We start from the raw sequence: 23,338 nt of genomic DNA, 5'->3' as shown, positions 1-23,338 counted from the left end.
AGTTAAAACACCAAAACGGGTTCCCGTCCAGAATGGTGTTAAAAACGAAACTGTCTTCTTACAGCGGCGGCGTGCAGAAGCTGCTCCAGAGGCTCTGTGATGTTGTCCTGCATGGCGTCCACCTGGTGGTCGGCATCGGCCAGCCTCTCCTCCTGACCGCTGGTGTCACACACCGCTGAGATCTCCCTCAGCAGCGGCCTGAAGTCCTCCAGGGCTGCTCGGATCCTCTCCGCGTCCTCCAGGACCAACTGAGGGCATACAAGTTTAAGTTTAACGCAAATTGCGGGCTCAGGCAGCAGGGCACTCATAAAGGGGTGATTCATACTTTAGTTGTGCAAAGGTTTCATGCCGAAAATAGCCCGAAGCACAACGTGTTGACTTGTTCAGTGTTGTTTTTGGCAGAACATTTCTATTTTAGTTTTAGTCATAGTCTCTTGAAATATTTTCACATTTTTAGTCACCCAGAATGTTTTAGTGTTAGTCTAGTTTTAGTCGACTAAATATCATAAGATTTTAGTCGACTAAATCTACAGGTGATTTAGTCGACTAAAATGTATTTTGGCGGGCCTTGATGCCGTCGTAATGGCTGATTTTACACTTGCTGAAAATAGCCGATCTACAAGCTCGCAACGCGTCGCAATAGATCTGCTATTTTCAGCATTTTCAGCAGTCCCTTCCTAACATTTGTCTAGTTTTTATTTGTTGACAAAATCGACAGTATATTTAGTCTTAGTTTTAGTCATCATAGCTTACTTTTAATTTAGTTTTCGTCAGTGAGAAAAGGTAGTCGCAGTGCGACGCGTTGAGAGCTTGTAGAACAGCTATTTTAGGGGCGCAAACCAGGGGCGCAACCCATGCACCAACCGCCACCACCACCCTCCCATGCATGTGCGACTGTGCGTGGATGCACATGCAGTACATACATGACACTGGGACAAGTCCTGGACCGGAAGTAGGCAGAAATGCATTGGACTCAGGCAACAGCCCAGCTTTAATGATCTTAAATCCCTTTATTTGAGATTGTTTTGTAGTAATCGTACAACATAAACATTAAAGAGACTTTAGTTGTTACTGTACAATACTTTAAAACAGTTGTCATGTTGCACACATGCTTAAAATAGCTCTTATTTGCGCCGCCCTCCAGCTTGTCTCAGTTCAGGCTGCAGGAACAGTGCTCGGTTTCTGCCCCCTCTATATCGTAACTCTTCTATTAGATGGCTCTGGTTTCCTGTATTCCTCACTGACCTGCAGGGACTGTGCGTGCCTCTGCAGGCTCTTGGCTGATGAGTAAGTACAGGGAGCCCTGACCCAGGACTGGGCTTCTTCTATCCAGCAGATGGCGCTATGGAGCATGTCCTCAAACCCCTGAAGATAGGCGGGGATCTGAAAGGCAGTAAAAAAGAACAGTAACAAAACATTAGAATATATCATTCAGATTCAGATTCCTATATTTGCCATTGAGTAAAACACATAGGAATTTGCTTTGGCATTTGCGTGTGTGCATTCCATTTTCCTTTTCATATAACAAATAAATACGAATAACACAACACTGTGCAATAAGTATAAATATAAAGTGACCTTTGCCCAAGGTCAGTGATCATTGCCCAATGCACTATATATTTTAATTGTAGAAGTTACAGACTCGGGTATTTCTAAGCCTGAATAAAGCCATTAAACTATATTATTATTATATTATCTGTATAATAGTTCTTATAAACGTTTTTCCTGTTCCTGTATTGCTCCATGCAGATGTGAAGGTGAATAGTGGTTAACTTAACCCATGCTGGACGGGAACCCCTTTTGGGGTTCTGTACACAGCACAGTATTCAAAAATGTAAACAATTTGATGCTGCTATATAAATATTTGAAGTTTTTCAGAAAACTTCAGGTCAGGATTTAGAAGGTGTTTTTAGAATCAGCCTCAGTCCAAAAGTGTCTGTATGTGGGTAACTGGGTATTATAAATATTGAACCAATGACAATTATTAACAAGAGCTTGTGATTAAAAAATAATAATAACTACATTGAAACCATTTTGGAGCACAGTTTTCTTTTTTCCTGATTTCCTCAAATGTATAAGGCAACTTTTTCATGTCAAGGACCCCTAAATCGAAATGTATTAGCCTGCGGACTCCCATTTGAAAAGATATGCCAGGGAGTCAGGGACCCCCCATAAGAGACTATTATTATTACGGCTCTAGCAGTGATTCTCAACCATTTTAATTTCAAGCACCCCTCAGTTTGACATGCATTAGGTTACGGACCCCCATTTAATGGCATTTTTTATCTCTGGGACCCCCAATTTATATCGTATCAATCAATGTAAATTTAACTCTGAGAGTGTACAAATGGAACCAAACGGACCCGTTCCATTTGTACACTCTCAGAGTTACAGACCCATGAAGGGTCCATTTGGTTCCTAACAATCACTTAGGTGGGGGCCCCCTGGGGTCCTTGAGGGAGTTCTAGGGGGTCCCCACCTAAATGATTGTTAGGAATCAAATGGACCCTTATGGGTCTGTAACTCTGAGAGTGTACAAATGGAACCATTCCATTTGTACACTCTCAGAGTTACATTTACATTGATTTTACGATATAAATTGTGGGTCCCAGAGATAAGGACCCCTGGGGGTCCCCGGACCTGCATAGCTGTGCCTAACCTTGCTGAGGAAGGCGGTGCGCTGCTCCACCATGTTAGCGGTGTCCTGGTACAGCTGCAGGGGCTCTGTGAGCCGGTCCATGAGCAGGTGGGCCCGCTCCGGCTCGTCCTCCGCCAGATCCTGAGCCTCGCTCTCCAGGACACTGAGTCGACTGTGCCACGTGTCCAACTCGTCCCACACGCGCTGCAATGGAAGACGTATGTAGAGCGGTGGTTTTCAACCATTTTTCATCATATCAAGGCCCATTATTTTGTTCGGCATTTAAGCCACGGACCGCCATTTTTATGAGATTTTGCCTCGCAGACGCAAAACTAAAGAATATTTTGTTGTCGTTGGATAAGATTTTGCCCACAATTCCATGCTTTGTTGATACCATAGGAGAGATAAGGGAAACGATCAAAATGACAATTATTTTACAATGGAAACAGCGTTGTTGTAAGGTTATTTGTCTTCATGAGTGAGTGTGTTGGATGTGCAAATGAAGCTGTTTCTTTGGTGGATTTGGCTCAAGAGCTTGAATATGTATATGATCATCATTTTTCATAAGGTGGTTGATGCAAGTCCCTACACTACTACTTAAGAACCATAATTACTTACCGCTAACCATAACTAGAACAGACAAAATATCTTAAAAACCCAGTGCTGATACCTGTGCTGTTTGCACCACGCCCCCAAATACACAAGCGCCTCAAAGAATACTTCGTTGTACGACCTACAGTATAGCAAGCTTGGGCTTGTAGATTATTTTTTGCAATATGAACATTTGAAAAAGTAAAAACAGGGGCACCGGGGTTAAGAAGTTAGCATTAAAGGACCACTTCACCACTTTTCAACTTCTCTTCCTATAATTGGTCCTCCTAACTAATGTTGATTGATTGATTGATTGAAGAATTTATTAACAGTTTGCAGAATTACAGTACATTTCAAGCACAAACTCAATACAAAGGCTGTTAACTGTGAGTGGACGACCCAATTAAGCATTACACTTGTTTCCAATAGGGTCCACCATGTTCAAATCATCAAAACATTTAGAGACGTACAAATAGACTTCTATAGACAGAACAGGAATTCATCATAAAGGAGGTAAAAAGGGAAAAGAAATATATACAGTGAGGGGAAAAAGGGGGGGGCGGTGGGGGGGGATTCAGATTTTACGGGGGCCAGTTTCGAATTGCAGCCATCCGTAGGTGCCCCTTGAGAGCGGTTTTGAAGGAGTCAAGGGATTTGCATGTCTTAATGACAGTTGGTAGGGTGTTCCACATTTTGGTGGCATAGGAGCGAAAAGAATTTAGTCCCTTGTTTGTGCCGAATCTGGGTTGTACATGGTTCGTTGCACTCCCTCTGGTGTTGTGGGTGTGGACTTCGTTAACATTAAGGAAGTATCTAGACAGGTACATGGGTATCTTGGTGGTGTATCGAATCTTGTGGACCAGACCCATTGCAAGATGCTGTACTCTGTCGTCGACCCGAAGCCATTCCAGCCCGTCGAAGTGGGCAGGGGTGAGGTGGGTTCGGGGGGCTAGATCAAGTAGGAGCCTGACCAGTTTGTTTTGGGAAGTCTGGAGCCTGGTTTTAAGGGCCTTTGAGGTGCTGTGGTACCAGGAGGTGCATGCATAGTCAAAGAAACCCTGTACAAGGGCTCCTGTTAAGGTCTTCAAGGTGTTTTTGTTGACCAGTGAGGAGATCCTGTAGAGGAATCTTGTTCTATGGTTGACTTTTTTGATTACGTTGGTGGCCATTTTATCACCGGAAAGATTAGCCTCCAGGATGGAACCTAGGTAGGTAATTTCATCTTTACGTGTGATAACATTGTCACCCACTCTAACCAAGAAGCCATTTGCCTTGCTGAGATTACTAATAGAGCCAAAGAGAATGGATTCAGTTTTTCCCAGGTGTAAAGATAGTTTGTTATCAGCGAGCCAGGTGCAGATTCTACCGAGTTCAGAGCTGAGGGCATTTTCAACCTGCAGTTTGTCCCTGTCCGAGACCAGCAGTGCTGAGTCATCTGCGAACAGGAACAAGTTGCAGTCACAAGCTGAAGTCATGTCGTTTACATATATTAGGAACAGTAGAGGCCCTAGTATGCTTCCTTGTGGAACGCCACAGCTCACTGGGAGGGGGGGGACAGTGTTCCATTCACTTCCACCATCTGTTCTCTCCCCTCCAGGTAGGATTGCATCCAGCTCACTGATGTGCTATCGAAACCAATTGCTTTTAGCTTGTTAACCAGTATGGAGTGGTTCACGGTGTCAAAAGCCTTTTGGAGGTCCAGCATGACCATGCCGCAGTATTTGCCAGCGTCCACCTCTTGTTTGATGTGGTCGCTCAAATAGAGAAGGCATGTGTCAGTGGAGTGGGATGTTCTGAAGCCAGATTGGAACTCGTACAATAATTTATTAGTGGCAAGATACTTTTCAACCTGTTCATAGACTATTTTTTCCATCACTTTCGAGATGGAACTAAGAATAGAAATAGGGCGGTAGTTGCCGGGGTCTAATTTACTCCCTTTCTTGTGCAAGGGGGTTACTTTGGCCAGTTTGAAATCTTGGGGGACCTGTCCCTGTTTGATGGAGAGGTTTACTATGTGGGTGATGATTGGAGCTATAGAGATGGCTGAGTCTCTGAGAAATTTGGAGGGAATGTTGTCATGGCCTGTGGCCTTGTGGGGTTGGAGGGCACTCAGTTTCTTAATTACCTCATCAGTTGTTACCATAACTAGTTTAAAATCGTCTTTACAAACACCTAGGTTTCTGTAGAAGGTTGTAATGTGCTCTACACCAAAGAGCCCAGAGTGGGAGGGCAGTTTGTTAACCAGAGTTGTTGCTATGTTTGTAAAGAAGATATTCAAGTAGTTGGCCACATCAAGGTTGTCAATGTGCATGATAAAATACCACAATTTTTTCCTACTCAGTCTGTGTCTCATAGGAACAGGAAGGCTGTGGGCAGTTCAGAAACCCGTCCACCAGTGACATCATCGATGGTGAATCCAAGCTAATAGAAACGGCAGGCTTTCTTTTCCTGAAAAGTTGCAATGCAAAAGTTGAAGCAATCGTTCTCACGATAATAAAAATCTAAATATATTTTAAAACAAATCTTCAATCTTTCAACAAAAATCTGCCTAATGATGATGTCACTGGTGGACGGGTGTCCGAACTGCCCAAAGCCCTCCTATGAGACACAGACTGAGTAGGAAAAAAATGGTGGTGTTTTATCATGAACATTAGCGAGGACCAATTATATGAAGAGATGTTGAAAAGTGGTGAAGTGGTCCTTTAATGTTAATATAAGTGTATGTGTGGAACCTAAAGGCACGAATGGACTAATTCCACTAGACATGTGCATGTGCATCAATTACATGACTTGATTCTGGTTGGGGATCTGTGATGCGTGTCTCCCCCATCAGTGGTGTAGCCTCGTGTGAAGCAATTGGCATACTGTCAAATTAGCAACACCCTCTCCTCCAGCGCGACGCGTTGAGAGCTTGTAGATCAGCTATTTTAGGGGCGCAACCCAGCACTCTTTAGCTAGTGGAGATGCGGTGCACGACATGGATTTCTAAACAAATTTGTTCAAAAATGCTGTGTTCAAGTTCAGGAGACTTTCCGAATTCCGGCATGGCATGGAAAGGAGAGGGAGAGCATTTTGCATTTCTTTCACCATAGTAAATGTTGCATTCGTTTGTGGTCTGGAAAGGGCAGTTGTTTTACAGACGGGTAAAAGGGCAGGGGCTGAAGCCCCCTTTGATGTCTATGTGTGCACATCCCTGTCCCTAGCTGCTCCAACCTCCAACCACCACCACCTCCCCTCCAGTCCAGTCCTCCCTGGCTGCTCCACCCATGCACCAACCGCCACCACCACCCTCCCATGCATGTGTGACTGTGTGTGGATGCACATGCAGTACATACATGACACAGGAATGATGTGCGTTTGTTTTAATTTCATAAATTAGTATGTATATTGGAAGGTGTGTACTGTAAGAGATGGCCATGCACACACACACACACACACACACACACACACACACACACACACACACACACACACACACACACACACACACACACACACACACACACACACACACACACACACGTATACAACATTTTGCCATTGAAGAAGTCACTGTTCAGTACGTTGGTGGCTTCTGAGAGATGTCGGGTAACCAGATCAAATAAGAATAACAAGTTAATAAGGCTATAATAAATGCAGAATATGATACCTCCGCCACATAATGTTATGACCAACTTTTACCCAATTCCTCACGTCGTCTTTTCTACACCGTTTTGTGAAGTGTCATCATGTTTAACCCATTTTAGGCGGGAACCCCTTTTGGTGTTAGCATTATGTTATGCTTTAGCTATTGAAAAATAGCAGATCTACAAGCTCGTAGCGCGCCACCGAGTGGCGCGCTACGAGCTTGTAGGTCTGCTATTTTTGAAAAATCGAAGAACGACTGACACAGAAACATAGCTTTTTCAGAAAACTGTCAGGATTTAGAAGACATTTTTAGAATCTGATCTCAGGTCATCATGTTTAACATTTAGAAGGATTACAGCACTCGTAGAAAAGGTCCTTCAGGCACTTGTTTGCACAGGCAGCACAAAGAACAACAACGCTTCCCTGAATCCCTGCACACATAGCCTTCTTCCGCATAATACACACACACACACACACACACACGCACACACAAACCTTAAGCGTGTGTTGAGCCTCAGCCAAGGTTGTATTCCTCTGCTCTAGCAAGGCCTTTACTCCCTCCAGCCCAGAGTGAACGTCCACCACTCTGTTCGTTAGTTTACATAGCGGACCGCTGCCTTCCAGGAACTGCACACGCGCGCACACGCACACGCACACACACACACACACACACACACACACACACACACACACACAGTGTAAATGTGGACAGTCAAATCACACAATTTAACTTCACTGAAAAAGGCCTATTATTAGCTTAAAAAAAAATGAGGTTCACTTAAAGTGACAGCCTGGCAATGTGATATTTCTACATCATGAATAATGTACATGTGACGAGCATCTATAATGAATTGCATTTTTATAGCGTTTTGCTCAAAGCGCTTTACAAATGGTTCATTCATTCATGCATTGGGAGGTGAAGCGGCGGACAGTCGACGCCAGCGTCCTCACTTCCCACATTCACACATCCAATAGTGGCGAGCTCACACCGACCGACTCATTGGAGGCAATGTGGGGTTCAGTGTCTTGCCCAATAACATGACACTTCGACATGTGGACAGGAGGAGGAGCCGGGATTCGAACCGCTGACCCAGGGATCATTGGACGACCTGCTCTACCTCCTGAGCCACGGCCGCCTTAAAGGACCACTTCACCACTTTTCAACCTATCTTCATATAATAGGTCCTCACTAATAATCATGAAAAAATGGCTCAATTTTTTTCTACTCGGTCTGTGTCTCATAGGAGGGCTGTGGGCAGTTCAGAAAATGTCCTCCAGTGACATCATCGATGGGGAATCCAAGCTAATAGAAACTGCAGGCTTTCTAGTCCTGAAAAGTTGCAATGCGAAAATGGAAGCCATCGTTCTCACGATAATGAAAATCTAAACATTTTTGTAAAAAAAATCTTGTTTAAAAAAGAATCTGCCTATTGATGATGTCACTGGAGGACGGTTTCTAAACTGCCCACAGCCCTCCTATGTGACACAGACTGAGTAGAAAAAAATCGTGCCATTTTATCATGATTATTAGTGAGGACCTATTATATGAAGATAGGTTGAAAAGTGGTGAAGTGGTCCTTTAAAACAGTTCTACTGCCGCTAATTGTTTGATCCAGTGTTGCGCTGCTGCATAATACGACATTCCCGCTATTTGTTTAATGTGTTTAATTCTCTGTTTTAAAATAATTAAAAATAAACAGTGCATTTATCCGTGACCTGATGACGAGGCCGTCGCGTTATGATGACGAAACCGGAAATCAAGTCATCATCTGGGCTGCTAGGGCTTCTGGGAAATTGAGCCCAATGCAAGTGGACGGGGGGTTTGTTTGGACTACAACTTGCTCTGCACTTTGGTTTCGTTTCGCATTGTCATGGCCGCTGGTGCATCTGATCATAACAAGACGAACGACCATTTCTTACCCGATCTTCACGGATCAAACGCCCAAATACTTCAGCGTATGCTCCAAAGGTAATAAAACAATCCAGGCAGCGTAGGATATTTGACTAAAAGGCGGGTTCCGCGGGGTATGGCGTCAAACTGTTAAGAGGAATAGGAAGAATAATGCCTGTTTGTGTGTTACCTTCTCCTCTGCTCTCTGAAGGGACTGCTGGACTTGCTGTAATCGACAGCTGATGTCAGCGGGAACGTCCAGAGCGTACCTGCTCTGGACGCTGGCCATGATGCGCTGGAGCTCCGCCCTGTTTGAAGACAGAGCCTCCCTGACCTCCTGTCAACCGACACATGAGAGAGGGAGGAGTGGGAGGCACAGAAAAATTAACCCATTTTGACCTGAGATCAGATTCTAAAAATGTCTTCTAAATCCTGACAGTTTTCTGAAAATGCTATGTTTCTATGTCAGTCGTTCTTCGATTTTTCAAAAATAGCAGACCTACAAGCTCGTAGCGCGCCACTCGGTGGCGCGCTATGAGCTTGTAGATCTGCTATTTTTCAATAGCTAAAGCATAACATAATGCTAACACCAAAAGCCCAAAATGGGTTAATAACGTGACGTGACGGGGGAGAATAGGCTCAAACGTTTACCCTTCAAAAAGAGCCTTTCTAATCTAATTCTTCAATTACAGGTTCCCTGGCTTAGAGGTTCATATTATTACAGAGGTTCCCTGGCTTAGAGGTTCATATTATTACACAGGTTCCCTGGCTTAGAGGTTCATATTATTACACAGGTTCCCTGGCTTAGAGGTTCATATTATTACACAGGTTCCCTGGCTTAGAGGTTCATATTATTACACAGGTTCCCTGGCTTAGAGGTTCATATTATTACACAGGTTCCCTGGCTTAGAGGTTCATATTATTACACAGGTTCCCTGGCTTAGAGGTTCATATTATATTGGAAAAAAGGGGAATGACTGATTCACACAGAGCTTTGAATGGGAGGCTTTAGTGAAAGTAGGCTCTGCCAAAAATAGAAATATAGGAAACCAGAGATATTTTCTTCAGTAGTGCAGTGGTCCAAGAAATACGCAACTATTTTAAATTGAACAAGAGCAAATACCTCGAAGAGATTTGAGGTATTTTACTGTGTAGCCTAAATAAAATAAACTCTTTCACATTTGCTGTGAAATACTTCTTCATTTTAAAAACACTGAATTTTCCGTCCGGACTGTTGGAGGACATGAAAGACCAATTATGACCAATAATGACATAATGTAATTACAGGAGCACTGTCCGGTCAAGCAGCGTCAACGGACAAACGCTGACCTACAAACTGCCTGCATGAAGATGAACAACACCAGATATAACGTCTAAATATATATATCGGCCTGGGCTGTGGCTCAGCGGTTCATGCACCTTGGCCGGTAGTCCAAGTCTGGCAGTCTAAGTGTGCCGCGGGTTCGACTCCCGATCCCAACGGCCTTTACTGCATGTCACGCCCCCATCTCTCTCCCCATTTCCTGTCAGCCTACTGTCTGTCCCTCTATAAAAAATATAAAATAAAGGCGAAAGCCAAAAAAAAAAAAAAAAAAAGATATATATATATATATATATATCTTTTTTTTTCCCTGAAAATCCTATGTTTCTATGTCAGTGGTGCTCAACCTTTATCATGTCAGGGACCCCCAGAATTATCTGTATTTGGCCGCGGACCCCCATCTGAAAATATGTTGTTCCAAAGACCTCCCAGAAGCAAAGATTTGAGTTAAAAACATTCGCTCTGAAAGAATATATATTCAAAGATTTGCGCCACATTTGCACGATTTTTCAAAAATCTACAAGCTCGGTGCCGCGCTACGAGCTTGTAGACCTGCTATTTTTCCAATAGCTAAAGTATAACATAATGCTTAAAACATCAAAAGGGGTTCCCGTCCTGAATGGGTTAAAGACATGGCATCAATAGATGTCTTCAGTGGCGTGCACAGATAGACACTAGGGGGTGCTAGAGCTAGAGCCCCTGCCCTTTTGGCAATGTGCCCTTTTGAAAAAAAAGAAGAAAAAAACCCTTTTTTTCCTTTTGAAAAAATAGCAGACCTACAAGCTCATAGCGCGCCACTCGGTGGCGCGCTATGAGCTTGTAGATCTGCTATTTTTCAATAGCTAAAGCATAACATAATGCTAACACCAAAAGGGGTTCCCGCCCAAAATGGATTAAGGCAACCGGCCGGTTCCACGCGCTGCACAAGGTGCCCTTTTTTAACTTGAGCACCTGCCCCTCTAAATGTCTGTGCACGCCACTGGATGTCTTTGTCTACTTATAACAACACAGATGACCTTTTGATAAAATGTTTTATCGCTAGAAGCCCAATCTAAGAACATTGTTAATGTTAGACGTGATTTAGTCCCATATGGTCTGTCACTGGTCCAACCTTACTTTCATCAGAAGTCAGAATGACCATTTTGTGTATGTTCTCGAGTTGTAGTATAATTATGTACAGTAATAATGGTGACAATTAAACTATCAATCATTTATCTGGGGACCCCCTAGATCCCGCTCAAAGACCCCCCGAGTGTCCTGGCCTGGACCCATACTAGAACACAAGATCCTACCTGTTGTTGACACTGATTCACACACGGCTGCTCCACGGAGGGAAACATGTCAGCCACGCGCGTCTCCACCTCTCCTATCTCGTCCCGTACTCTCTGTCTCTCCGTCTCAGCTGTGTGCGCTGCCGTCATCACCTGCACATTCCTCTCCTTCAAGCTGTGGAGGACATTTGTTTCTTTGTCAGTGCTCCTGTCGCTCAAAAGGGCATTTTCGGGATGTTCCGCGTGACTGACGTCATCATCGTCTATAGTGTACCTACCTCCTGAAGTTCTCTTGGATCTCCTCCAGTTTCTCTGCCACGGGAGCCAGGCTGGCTACATCCGGAGGACTGGATAAGCTGAGGACGTGCTCCAGACGGTGTTCCAGGGAGGCCAGGGCCTGCTGCTCCTGCTCCAGCATCTGGGCATGGGCAAGCAGCTCGTGGGGCTCCCCCTGCGTGGCGGGGGTCGCGGCGGCGCTGGAGTCGGGCAGCTCGGCCTGGAGACTGGCTAGAGAACTGCAGCATTGCTCCATCTAAGAGAAAAAAACAAAGAACAAAAACGTTAAGCTATGTGTGAAAAGCCTCTCTCTATGACCAGGGTGAGGCCCGCTGGGCCCGGGGTCACCTGACACTACTGTTCAAGGATGGTTTCAGATGACATGCTTGTCACTCTAAGCACAGTTGCCAAGCACTTTTTTTGTCCTTCTTTCTGATAAATACGAGCAGCACTAATTGCGTAAGTATATGCCTCTGAGGGGGTGAGCTATGGACCCTAAACCATGGTTTAGGGTCAGGCTCAGGTTTAGGGTTAGGGGCAGAGAGAAGAGGTTGGATATGCCTAATGCAAGATAGTAGATGTTACACAATATGTATTCATTCAACCATCCATTCATCTAACCACATGAACCCTAGCACCCCTAAGGTGTTTCTTTCTGGGCGAGTCATAACAGGTGAACATTCGACACAGTAGATTTGCCATTTTCGACGAGGAAAGAAAATCTAGACTCGAACATAAATGGGTAACTTCGCTTGAGGCGACCCACTGGTCAACATCATGATCTGAATAGCAATACTGATGTAGTAATGATTGATGCTGTTCCAATTCCAAACAAGAATGTTTACGTGACCCGTGTTAATGACTACAGTTCAGTCAGATAACTCACAAATAGATTGAGACTAATAACATTCTAAATGCAAGTGTGAATATTATATTTGATCTTGGCGTTCAGGCTCTGCTCTATACATTACTCCCTGCTCAGCACATTAGCAGACAACCATTTAAGAGCAGGTGGATATACATCTACTGTAGTGTATAACAAACTCCCCCCAGGGCAAACAGAAAGGCTTAGGGGAACAGCCTTAGCCTATGGTGCTGGGGGGGGGGGGGGGGAGCAGACAAAGCACAGACATACATTACAACATCAGTGACAACACTGACAATACAACAGGAGGAAGTACAATGAATAATGAATCAGGTGAGCTTAAGTAGAGCTTGACAGTACATATCCCACCCACACATGCGTGTTAACCTCCACTGCATTTAACTATTTTATTTTTCGATTCCCGCTGGGGGCGTGTTCTCTCCTCCGCGTCATCAGTACCCATACCCGAGGCGGGGTTGGCAAAAGGGCCTTTCTGTGTGGAGTTTGCATGTTCTCCCCATGTCCCCTAGGGTAGGTACCCTCACAAAAAATGCAGTAATCCTCCCTGGCCAGCCGGGGCGCCTGATGGGAGGGGAAAGGAACTGGTCGGAATAACGTGTTCCTTCCACACGCTACTGTACGTCCGGCCGGGGAAACTCCCCCCTGTCAGGTGAAAAGAAGCGGCTTGGACTCCTCATGAATAGAATCCGCCCCCAGGTTGGCAGAGGAAGCGTAGCACCCAGGATTACATTAGATAATTGACTGGGTGAAAAAATGGGTTGCAAAATCGTGGGATAACATTTTTGAAAAAACAAAACATAAGAGATTGCAGATACGCACTTACGCAGTGTGACCCCTGGAGTGAGTAGTATGGACACTTAATTGTTAATTGTGACTCACGCTGGTGGCGATGTCCTTCCATTCCTCTCCTCTCTGTACAGAGTGGGCGAGCAGGAGACCGATGCCACGTCGCAGCGACGCCCAGCGCCTCCAGAGGGCGCCCAGCTCGCCGTCCTTGCCTACTTCACAGCCCTGAACGGGACAGCCGGTCCCCAGTTTCTCCAACATCTGAGTGAGGCCACGGAGCTCCGTCATCAGGGACTGCAAACCGCAATGGAGAAAACAGTCGTATAGGTACAGGCCGGTGTTGATTTCGTCGACTAAAACTAAGACGAAAAATGTTCGTCGACTACCTTTTTCCACTGACGAAAACTAAATGGAAACTAAATGAAAACAAAAAATACTGACAATTTCGTCAACAAATAAAAACTAGACTAAAATGTTTGGAAGGGACTAGTGGACAAGAGATCCAGTACAAGTCATTTTACACTTGGTTGCATGGTGAAAATAGCAGATCTACAAGCTCACAACACGTCGCACTGCAACGCGTTGTGGGCTTGTAGATCGGCTATTTTCAGCAAAAATTACGACGGCATCAAGGCCTGCCAAAATACATTTTAGTTGACTAAATCAACTGTAGTCGACTAAAACTAGACGAACACTAAAACATTCCAGGTGACTAAAATCTGACTAGAACTAAATGAAAACTATTCAAGAGACTATGACTTAAACTAAAATCAAAATCTGCTGCCAAAAACAACCCACTTTATGTGGGTTTATGCCTCAGTGAAACAGTTTAGTACATTATTTTTAGACTTTTTTTTATGACTCTACAAATATGTCACAGTGCAGATTTAAAGAGCAGTAAGATCTTAATTAATTTAGGAGAGTGTAGAAATGGAACCACATGGACCAGTCCATTACGGGCCGGGCCCTATAAGGAAATAAATAATACTATAAAGGATTTTACCGTGTAGAATAATTCAGATACCCTGATATGACTTTGTTGCATTCTTGTGGTAAACATCTGGGCGCGTGCTGCAATCACCCTGAGCAAGTTCAAACAGAAAGCTATCCTATGACTGCTTGAGCAATCTGATAAGTACAGGCTGCGGGTTCAGTACAGTATAATGCATATTATCCACACATTCAAGTGAATCTCCACTGAATGTGTTATGGTACCTTAGCTCGGTTTTGTTGCTCCAAACATTCCTGATATGAGGTCACATGGTCTGTGCCACTTTCTGCCAGCTTGGCTTCACATCTGGAAATAAGCCGTCGTATGTCTTGGTGTGACTCCCTGTGGCTGCAAGTCCTGGCAGCACACCTACATGGACATATGTACGTAAGATAATAAACAGTTGATACCGATAAATGTAGAAACTAGGCATCATTTGAATTGAATGGAACATGACTATTGAATATTGCAGTGGTTCCCAAACATTTTCATGTCAAGGACCCCCAAATTGACACCAATCAGCCCGCGGACCCCCATTTGAAGAGATAATGGCTCTAGCAGTGATTTTCAACCATTTTCATTTCAAGGGACCCCGCGGTTTGACCTGAATTAGGCTACGATCCCCTATTTAATGGCAGTTCTATCTCTGGGACCCAATGTAAATCACTGTTAATTTAACTCTGACAGTGTACAAATGGAACCAAATGGACCCATTAGGGTCCATTTGGTTCCATTTGTACACTGTCAGAGTTACAGACCCATAAGGGTCCATTTAGTTCCTAACTATCATTTAACTGGGGACCCCCTGGAACTCCCTCAAGGAACCCTGGGGGTCCCCGGACCCCACTTTTGGAACCACTGGAATATGGGACATTGATATCGAAAATGGCCTGATAACTGCATTTTACCAGTACATTTTCAAGCACATTTTTTAAAATGTGTCACCGTTGTGTCACCAAAAATAAAACCTTTCCTGGGAGTTGAACAAGAACGTAAACTGTGTGACAAACTATTGTAAATCTCAGATCAAACAGGTGAGTTATCATTTCTCTGCTGTGCCTCATTCCCATAAACTCTAGTGTATTAACCCATTATAGAAGAATATTATCAACCTACACAAAACCAGCACAAAAGCTTCCACTGTAATTATGATTGATGTGGAATTTTTTGCCAAGAGGTAGTCATTCTCGAAGGTTATGTTACAACAAGATATCGGATTATGGATTAAAATGCAGCACTTAATTCAGACTTTTGTGCCCCAGGGTATTTATATAATAGAAACTTCTAGAATCTAGATGGCAAGATGCAAAGGTCAAGACTTGCCCTGAGAAACACAATTCACCCTGAACAACCTTTTCCAAACAGGCGTGAAGAGGAAAAGCACATGCTTATTGTTGATGTGCATTTCAGTTCATTGTCAATGGTTATCATAGTCTAGAAACTAAAATGTGTAAGATGCAATCCATATTATGGGCGGGAACCCCTTTTGGTGTTAGCATTATGTTATGCTTTAGCTATTGAAATTCTTTTCAAAAATAGCAGACCTACAAGCTCGTAGCGTGCCACTCGGTGGCGCGCTATGAGCTTGTAGATCTGCTATTTTTGAAAAATCGAACGACTGACATAGAAACATAGCTTTTTCAGAAAACTGTCAGGATGTAGAAGACATTTTTAGAATCTGATCTCAGGTCAAAATGGGTTAACACAGTAAATAGTCCTTTCTGTATTTTTCAGCCTTTTTTCTGTGTTCCTAATGCATGTTGTGTCCAAGAAACAGCCCATATACAGTCTATCATTTACGGCCTTATGAACCTGATTCATATTATTTTCTGAAGTCAGGTTCATGGTTTTGTCCTAAACAAAGCGAGCAAGCAACGTCACGGCCACTGAGGGTAGTTGCTAAGAACAGGAAGTGAGGATTATAGATTTTAGCACAATGTCAGCAGGGTTTTAGAGAAACACAGAAGATAAGAGGTCTCAGTGTGACTGCTGTGAAAGGAACACACACATTACCCAACAACAAACAGGTCATTATGCTTTAACACAGGTTTAGCAGTTCATCTCTTTTTTGTGGCTTTCGCTTTTTTTTTTTTTTTTTTAATGGAGGGACTGACAGTAGGCTGACAGGAAATGGGGAGAGAGATGGGGGGAAGACATGCAGTAAAGGCCGTCGGGATCGGGAGTCGAACCCACGGCACACTGCCAGACTGGATTGCCAGCCAAGGTGTCTGGACCACTGAGCCATGGCCCAGGCCAGCAGTTCATCTTCAAACCAACTTTCCCTAGATAGCAGCATGACGTCACTTATTTATCAACAGCAATATGACAATATATTATACATTTTCAAAACAGTAGGTGAGAAAACCACACCTACCTTTGCAGTGCCTCCAGTCTCAGCTGGGCCTGGGCTTCCAGCGTCGCTCTACCCACCAACAACTGGCTCAGGATGCCAATGTGGAGCTGCTCGGCCTGGGGTCGGGAGAGGCAGCACTGCAGGGGCACCAGTTGCACCAGATGTCTGATGTGTGCACCCAGGCTGTCTTCCAGAGACGCCAGAGCCTCTTGGGTCTGCCTCTGCTCCTCGGTACAGTCGGAGAATCCTCCCCGAGCCGACAAGAAGGTGGCTTCAGCGTTGTGGAGGAAGGCCATTGCACCTTGAGCGGCCCAGAGGTAGTCCTTCAAGGCTTCTCGAGCCTGAGACAAACTCTCCTGTATAGGGCATACATATCAGTATTTAATCACCATTAATAAATACCGGTAATACATATATTTGGCTGTGGAAATATATCACATTTGCTTGTGATGGCAAATACAATTGAAGAAAAATGAATATACTATATACTACATGTTAAAAGTTAAAAAATAATACAAATAATAAAATACATGTATTTATTGTCATGTGGTTTAGCTTACCATCCGTGTATGGGATGCCTGCGTGGTTGCATCTCTGAGGCTGTACAGTTCCACGTTTTTCCCCAGTTGAATTTTTTCTTTCCTTCCCAAAGCTTCCAGTACTCGCATCCCAGACTCTAGGTTCCTCCAGATGACCCAACACCTACGCAGGGCAACATCTATGGCCTTTTCATCCGGACACACCGTCTCGGCTGCCTCCAACTCCTGCCTCGTCCTCTGGAAAATGTCCATCAAGGCACGCAGCTCAGTGTGGAAGTGGAGCCCTTGGATAAGCTTGCTCTCCACATTTCTGATATCGGCGGTGATGGCGTGCTCCCAAGAAACCAATGTCTCGACGGTGCTGCTGATCCTGTGCCTCTCTGAATGAAGCTGGGAAGGGTACAGGTCCGGAGCGATGGCTTCCAACTGGTCAGCCGCTTCTTGACACTGGGTCTTCACCAGAGGAAGTTCGACCAAGAGCATCTGGCACAATCTGAACCTCTCACCCAGGCTTACGGACTTGTCTTTGGCATGCTGGAGTCGCTTCTGTGCGATGTCCCTGGATGTCTCCATTTGTTTCTGGAGGTGCACATACTTGTCTTGCTCCAACGTTTGGCTGTAAAGCGCCTTGCACCTCTCTTGCAGGTCCTCGATGGTGCATAACAGAGAGCTTCGCTTGGCCTCCTCGCAGTGCAGAAGTGATTGGACTTGACACTGATGCTCCATTAGCGTGTGTTTCAAAAGCATAGTAGATGAGAGTGTCTCCTTTGTCAAAGGGAACGTCTGGTGACTTAAGTCAGTAGATATCTGTTTCAAGCTGGCCCGGACGGCGGCTAACTCTTCATCTGAAGAGGTCCGCTCGTGAATTAGCTCCTCCAATTCCCAGCTGGTTGCTCGCTCATGAGCTGCCATTCCATCCAGCTCTGTCCAGAGACCCGAGACTCTGTTTATCAGGTAATGACTTTCTGCCGGATTCAAAGTTATCGCTAGTTCCTTACTGATCTCTGCCAGATCTTCCACCAGATTCAGCTGGTATTCTGTCTCTTCTGTGGCCAATTTGTGCATTCCGAGTCTGCTTTCCAACTCTTTGACGTCGGCTTTTGACGCCTTCTCTATGTGGACACAGGGGTCTCTTTTGACATGCACTTCTGCTAGCCAGGCCTCCGTGCTAGCCAGTTGGCTTAGTAGCGTCTCTCTCTGCTCCAGGTCTTTCTCCATGTCCTCCAGAGCATGAACGGAGCTTTGAGCAGTGGTTGCATGCAGTTCCTCAACCATCTTCAGAGAGGTGCAGACTTGGTGGATTTCCTCCTGGTCCATATCAGAGGTCATCATGGCCTTTATTTCTTCTACTTCCGATTGCATCTTGGACCGCCTGGACAAAATATCAGACTGAAATTTCCTCATCTCGGCAATTTGGATGCAAGCCTCTTCGGGAAAAAGCGCTAATGTTTTCCCAAATGTGATGTGGTTCTCCGCCTGCTTGGCCCACATGACCAACTCATTTAATTGCTTGGTGATGTTAGCTAGTGAAGGGATGGCAATGCTTAACTGTAAATAAGTGTGCACCTGGTTCATGATGAATTCCAGCAAGGGCCTCATGCGGTTAAGAACACGCTCTATCACCTCTTTCTCCTTGCGACCAAGTGCAAAGTGCTCCAGGGCGTTGAGTTGGGACTGTAAGTGTAGGAAGCGGCGTTGATGTGCTTTCAGGTCCGTGGTGACTCTAATGCGATGGGGTATCTTAGTGGACTGGAGCAAAGACGGAATGCCGTTGAGCGCGGCCTCAAGCTCCTCCGCCTCCTTCAAGAGGAGGGAGGACTGGGAGGCGGCCACGGTGGCGTGCCTCAGGGCTCGCTTGGCGTTCCCCTCTAAGAGTCTCCATTCCTCCTGCACGTCCCCGAGCTGGGCGATGAGAGCGCCCGAACTTTCGGCGTCCGTCAAGTGGGCCGACAGCCGGCTGCATGAGCGGAGCAGCTCCGCCATCAGGCCCTTCTTCTGCTCCATGGTCAGCAGGAGGACATGGAGCCTTCCAGCTTGCAGGGCGCTGCTTCCCAAAGCATCTCTGTCGATAAGCAGAAAAAACAGCAACAATTTTAGTCATCAAATGATGATTTTTCTAATATGCTATTTTCAGCTTCACAAACATTTAAGTTTGTCTTTGTTCATCATTATCATAATACAATGAAAAGTTATGTTTCTGACTACTGGGTGACAATAACATTTAGCAATGTCATTGTCTAATATGGATTAAGTCCAATAACATGTATCATTTTGTTCTTAAAGCAGCACTATGTAACTTTAACAAATATATAGCATATTATGTCCCACAAAAATATAAAAGGTACATGACATGGATTTGATTTGACATCCCAACCAGCTCAATTAAGTATAATCAGGCTTTACTGGAGATGGGTCATACGGCATCTTATTTATACAGGGGCAATTCTCTTAATGCTGCCTTCGAGTACAGCATGGAGACGAGGTCATTTGCGTTTTTTTAAAAGGGCAGGGGCTCGATCTCCTTTACATGTCTATGTCGATTGTCTATGTGTGCACATGCCTGCTCCATAGAGTATATATATAATAGAGACTGAACTGGCGCGAAGCTCCGCCCCCCCAGCTATTCATGTCAGTGGAAGTTGCTCAGTGGCGTTTTGAAGCACCCGGAAGACTGCCGGAAGTACCGTCTCAGAACGTCTACTTCCGCATTTGACCACCAAATTTTGGTGGTCAAATGCGGAAGTGCAACCGAGCGCTCAATGTTAAAGCCCAGCTGCACGGGGTTTCCCGGTCATGAATCCACGGGTCCGCCTGTAGTCCCTCCTCCTACCACTAGGGAGGAGAGCTTCAACGTTGGAAAGTCTGCCTGCCCCCTTGGCCTGCTCATGCTGCTTTAAATAGATTTTTTTACCATCTCTGTCTGTATGGATTGAATGTATCACTCAGAATAACTGAATAATAATAAAAAGGGGTGCTAATATATTAAAGTCTAACTCATGTTCATTAGGTGATGTAAAACAAACGGTGCAAACACAAACATTAAACAGCATTAGCAATAAAGAGACAATATGACGTAAATGGCACATTATGACGTACATTTTCCCTTCATTGTCAATGGCGTTTACAAAATAAACATTGAACTACAGACAAACATTAAACCTGTGTATAGGACGGGCTAGCGCCCCTCAAAAAAGATCAACATAATTAATCGATTAGGAAATTAAATCTTTGGGTTGCAGGCTTGCAGCCCTATTGTAAACACTGAAACCAGAAACCCTTGTAAACTGGTTAACCAATGATTAACGATACACTTCTACAGGTTTACTCACAGGTTCAGCTTCTCCATCTCACCAGCCAGGACATCCAGGAGGACTCGTATGGCTTTCATGTGCTTGTGATAGTGTGTGACCTGGTCCTGCTGAGCGGCCTTGACCTGCACCGTGGCGGAGGCGTCCAGCAGGGCGGCGCTCCACTGCCCCTCCATGTTCCTAAGCACCGCGGGGTCATGAAGCCTGGCGCTCTCCAGCTTCATGGCAGCTACTTGCTCCAGCACACAGCGTCTGTGCTCCTGAAAGGGATTGTGACATTATTATTTTTTTGTAATTTTAGGTTTTCGGAGCTCAAGTTTTCTCGGCCCCACCTCTCTCCCTGTGTTTTAGAAGATGGCCGCAGAAAGGCCCTTATTGCACCCAAAAAAACAGAACCTTTAACATTCAGTAGATTTTCTGTGGTTTGAGGTTTTCTGGCTCAAACAAGTGCTCTGATTGTCCTGCTGACTGTGATGTCACAGCCTGCCATATATGACAATGGGATTTGCCAGCAGAAGTCACTGTTTTCACTGTTTTGCCTGTTTTCATTGCGGATCAAAAAGGCTTCACAGACACAGAAAAAATCCCAGAACACAGAAAATCCACTGAATGTTCAAAGTTCAGGTTGTTTGGGTGTAATTGGGGTCATAGAACCTAAAAGAAAAACAAAGAATAAACATTAATGAAAATGAATGTCATGAAACCTTTAAAGCAACCATCAGACAACCTAAGATTAGGATCATTCTGTCTGTTGAAATGTAATACATAATACTGCACATAACTCTTCAACAGTGCAGGTATTTTGTTTAGCTAATTTTTATCCCAAAAGTCAAACAGCACAAAGTGGTAGGATTAGCAATGCAGATAATTTACACACATATATTTTGGCATGCCCGATACAGAACTCCATATATAGAAATGGGAAAAAGGGACGCAGAGAGACAGATACAGAAATCTCCATATATGGGCATATAAGGGACACAAGTAAAGGAAAGGAAAATGCACGTCCTTGTTTTTATACGGTGCTGGACCCAAAAAAGTGATTTTCTTCATATAAGGGACACGGGTACTACGGGTATTGCATAGCCGGGTGGGACATGGATCTCCAACTTCCATTGTTAACGACTCGGTGCTCTAGAGCAGGGGTTCTCAACGTTTTTGGCCGGGGACCCCCAGAAATGTTGCAATGTCTCGGGACCCCCGCCCCGCCCCCTCCCGACCCCCAAGATAAATTGACTGCTACAATAACCTTAAACCATTTTGGGCGGGAACCCCTTTTGGTGTTTTAAGCATTGTTATAATTTAGCTATTGAAAAATAGCAGATCTACAAGCTCATAGCGCGCCACCGAGTGGCGCGCTACGAGCTTGTAGATCTGCTATTTTTGAAAAATCGTGAAAATAAAATTTAAAAAAAAATCTTTTTTTTTTTTTTTTAAATAATTTGGCGACCCCCTGAGGGGTCGCGACCCACGGGTTGAGAACCCCTGCTCTAGAGCCGGGCCGGCACCGGTCTAGTAACAATAATTAAAACCAAAATGTAGGAAACCAAAAATAAAGAGACCATACAAATGTGTCCGCGAGGTGCCTAATGTATACCCACTGTCACTTCGTACCACTTTGCTAGTTTGTACATCTGCTAATTTCTTTTTTTCCTTTTTATAATTTTTTTATCCCACGATTTTGTAACCCATTTTTCACCCCTGTGTCAATTATCTAATGTGATCCTGGGCTCTACACACCCTCCGCCAACCTAGTCCCCATATATGTGGGGGACATGGGGAGAGCAACGGACTTGAACTCATGCTTCCTTTTTACATTTTTGAAAGAACCTGAAAGTGTGAGAACTGCCGGAGGCCTTATGGAATGGGCCTCAGGTCTCACAGGGACATGTCACCGCTGGAAGAAACTGCAGTCACTCAATGTTCATAGTATTTGTAGTAGATAACAGGAGCACAGTTTGAAATGTTCACCCTCTGGCCAGAAACATAATGGAGTCTGTGTGTTTCACTATAGACGAATCCAGAAACGGGTCTCATGGTCGCAGCTTACGTATTTCCTGTAGGCGGAGCCGACGTAGCTGCGGGGTAAACCCGCACATACTTTAAATGCTTAGTATGAGGTATAAAATACAGCAGCCTTGTGTTCATAAAACAGAAAGATTGGGTATTGGGTAAGACTGACATTATGTATCTTTCAGGACCTTTCACTGCTTCGTCTCAACCATTACTCAATGGCTCTGGTCTCAGCCACCGCGGTGGATATTTTGACATTCCGTTTTTTGTTTTTTTTTATGTTGCCACTACTGCTACTGTTGGAGCAGCCATAAACTACACAGGTTCATCTCGATGTTCTGGGCATCTTTGTAATGTTAGTGTTAGTAAAAAGCAGGTAAAAGAGTAACATTTGAGGCAGACTAACATCAGTCACTCTACAGTTCACTATAGTAGAAGAGGTGCGCCTGGTGAGGGTTTAAACCCCGCTGCTACGTCGAGTCCGCCTACAGGAAATACGTAAACTGCGACCATGAGACCCGTTTCTGGATTCGTCAATTCAGTATTTAAGTCCGACGTCATTTTGTAGTGCTACGTTACGTCCGGGTCCAAGTGGCACCAGCTCCGTCCGCATCTCATTCTAAATAGAATATCTAAACGCGTGAATCTTTTTACAATTACGTTATTTTTCAGAAAGGAAGCCATTGAGGGTTAAAATGGGTCTTAACGCTCCCAACTCGAGTAGAATTATTAATGTTTTGTACAAGTTTCCATGACAAAAAAAAATATGATGTGGAGACAATAAAGACTATTATTATCATTATTATTGAAGGTGGTAGTCCATTTGCTCAGTAAAATATTTCGGGGG

The 23,338-nt window shown here is 44.5% G+C and overlaps 1 protein-coding gene across 1 annotated transcript in view; it reads right to left on the bottom strand.

Moving 5' to 3' along the window:
• Nucleotides 1-23,338, bottom strand: part of LOC306940570 (nesprin-2-like) — a 161,129-nt gene that overhangs the window by 109,376 nt on the left and 28,415 nt on the right. The window contains exons 24-35 of the mRNA XM_079525668.1: nt 20,500-20,738; nt 17,192-19,232; nt 16,653-16,987; nt 14,503-14,647; nt 13,381-13,581; nt 11,618-11,871; nt 11,361-11,514; nt 8,938-9,084; nt 7,352-7,483; nt 2,660-2,842; nt 1,246-1,383; nt 63-248 (exon numbers count right to left, since the gene is read on the bottom strand). Of these exons, the coding sequence (XP_079381794.1) occupies nt 63-248; nt 1,246-1,383; nt 2,660-2,842; nt 7,352-7,483; nt 8,938-9,084; nt 11,361-11,514; nt 11,618-11,871; nt 13,381-13,581; nt 14,503-14,647; nt 16,653-16,987; nt 17,192-19,232; nt 20,500-20,738 (4,155 nt within the window). The remainder of the gene's footprint in view (nt 1-62; nt 249-1,245; nt 1,384-2,659; nt 2,843-7,351; nt 7,484-8,937; nt 9,085-11,360; nt 11,515-11,617; nt 11,872-13,380; nt 13,582-14,502; nt 14,648-16,652; nt 16,988-17,191; nt 19,233-20,499; nt 20,739-23,338) is intronic.

This window comes from Electrona antarctica (genome assembly GCF_951216825.1).
Source record: "Electrona antarctica genome assembly, chromosome: 17".
NCBI classification, from domain to species: domain Eukaryota; kingdom Metazoa; phylum Chordata; class Actinopteri; order Myctophiformes; family Myctophidae; genus Electrona; species Electrona antarctica.
Note: the sequence above shows the minus strand (reverse complement) of the source record. Positions and strands in the feature narration are given on the sequence as shown.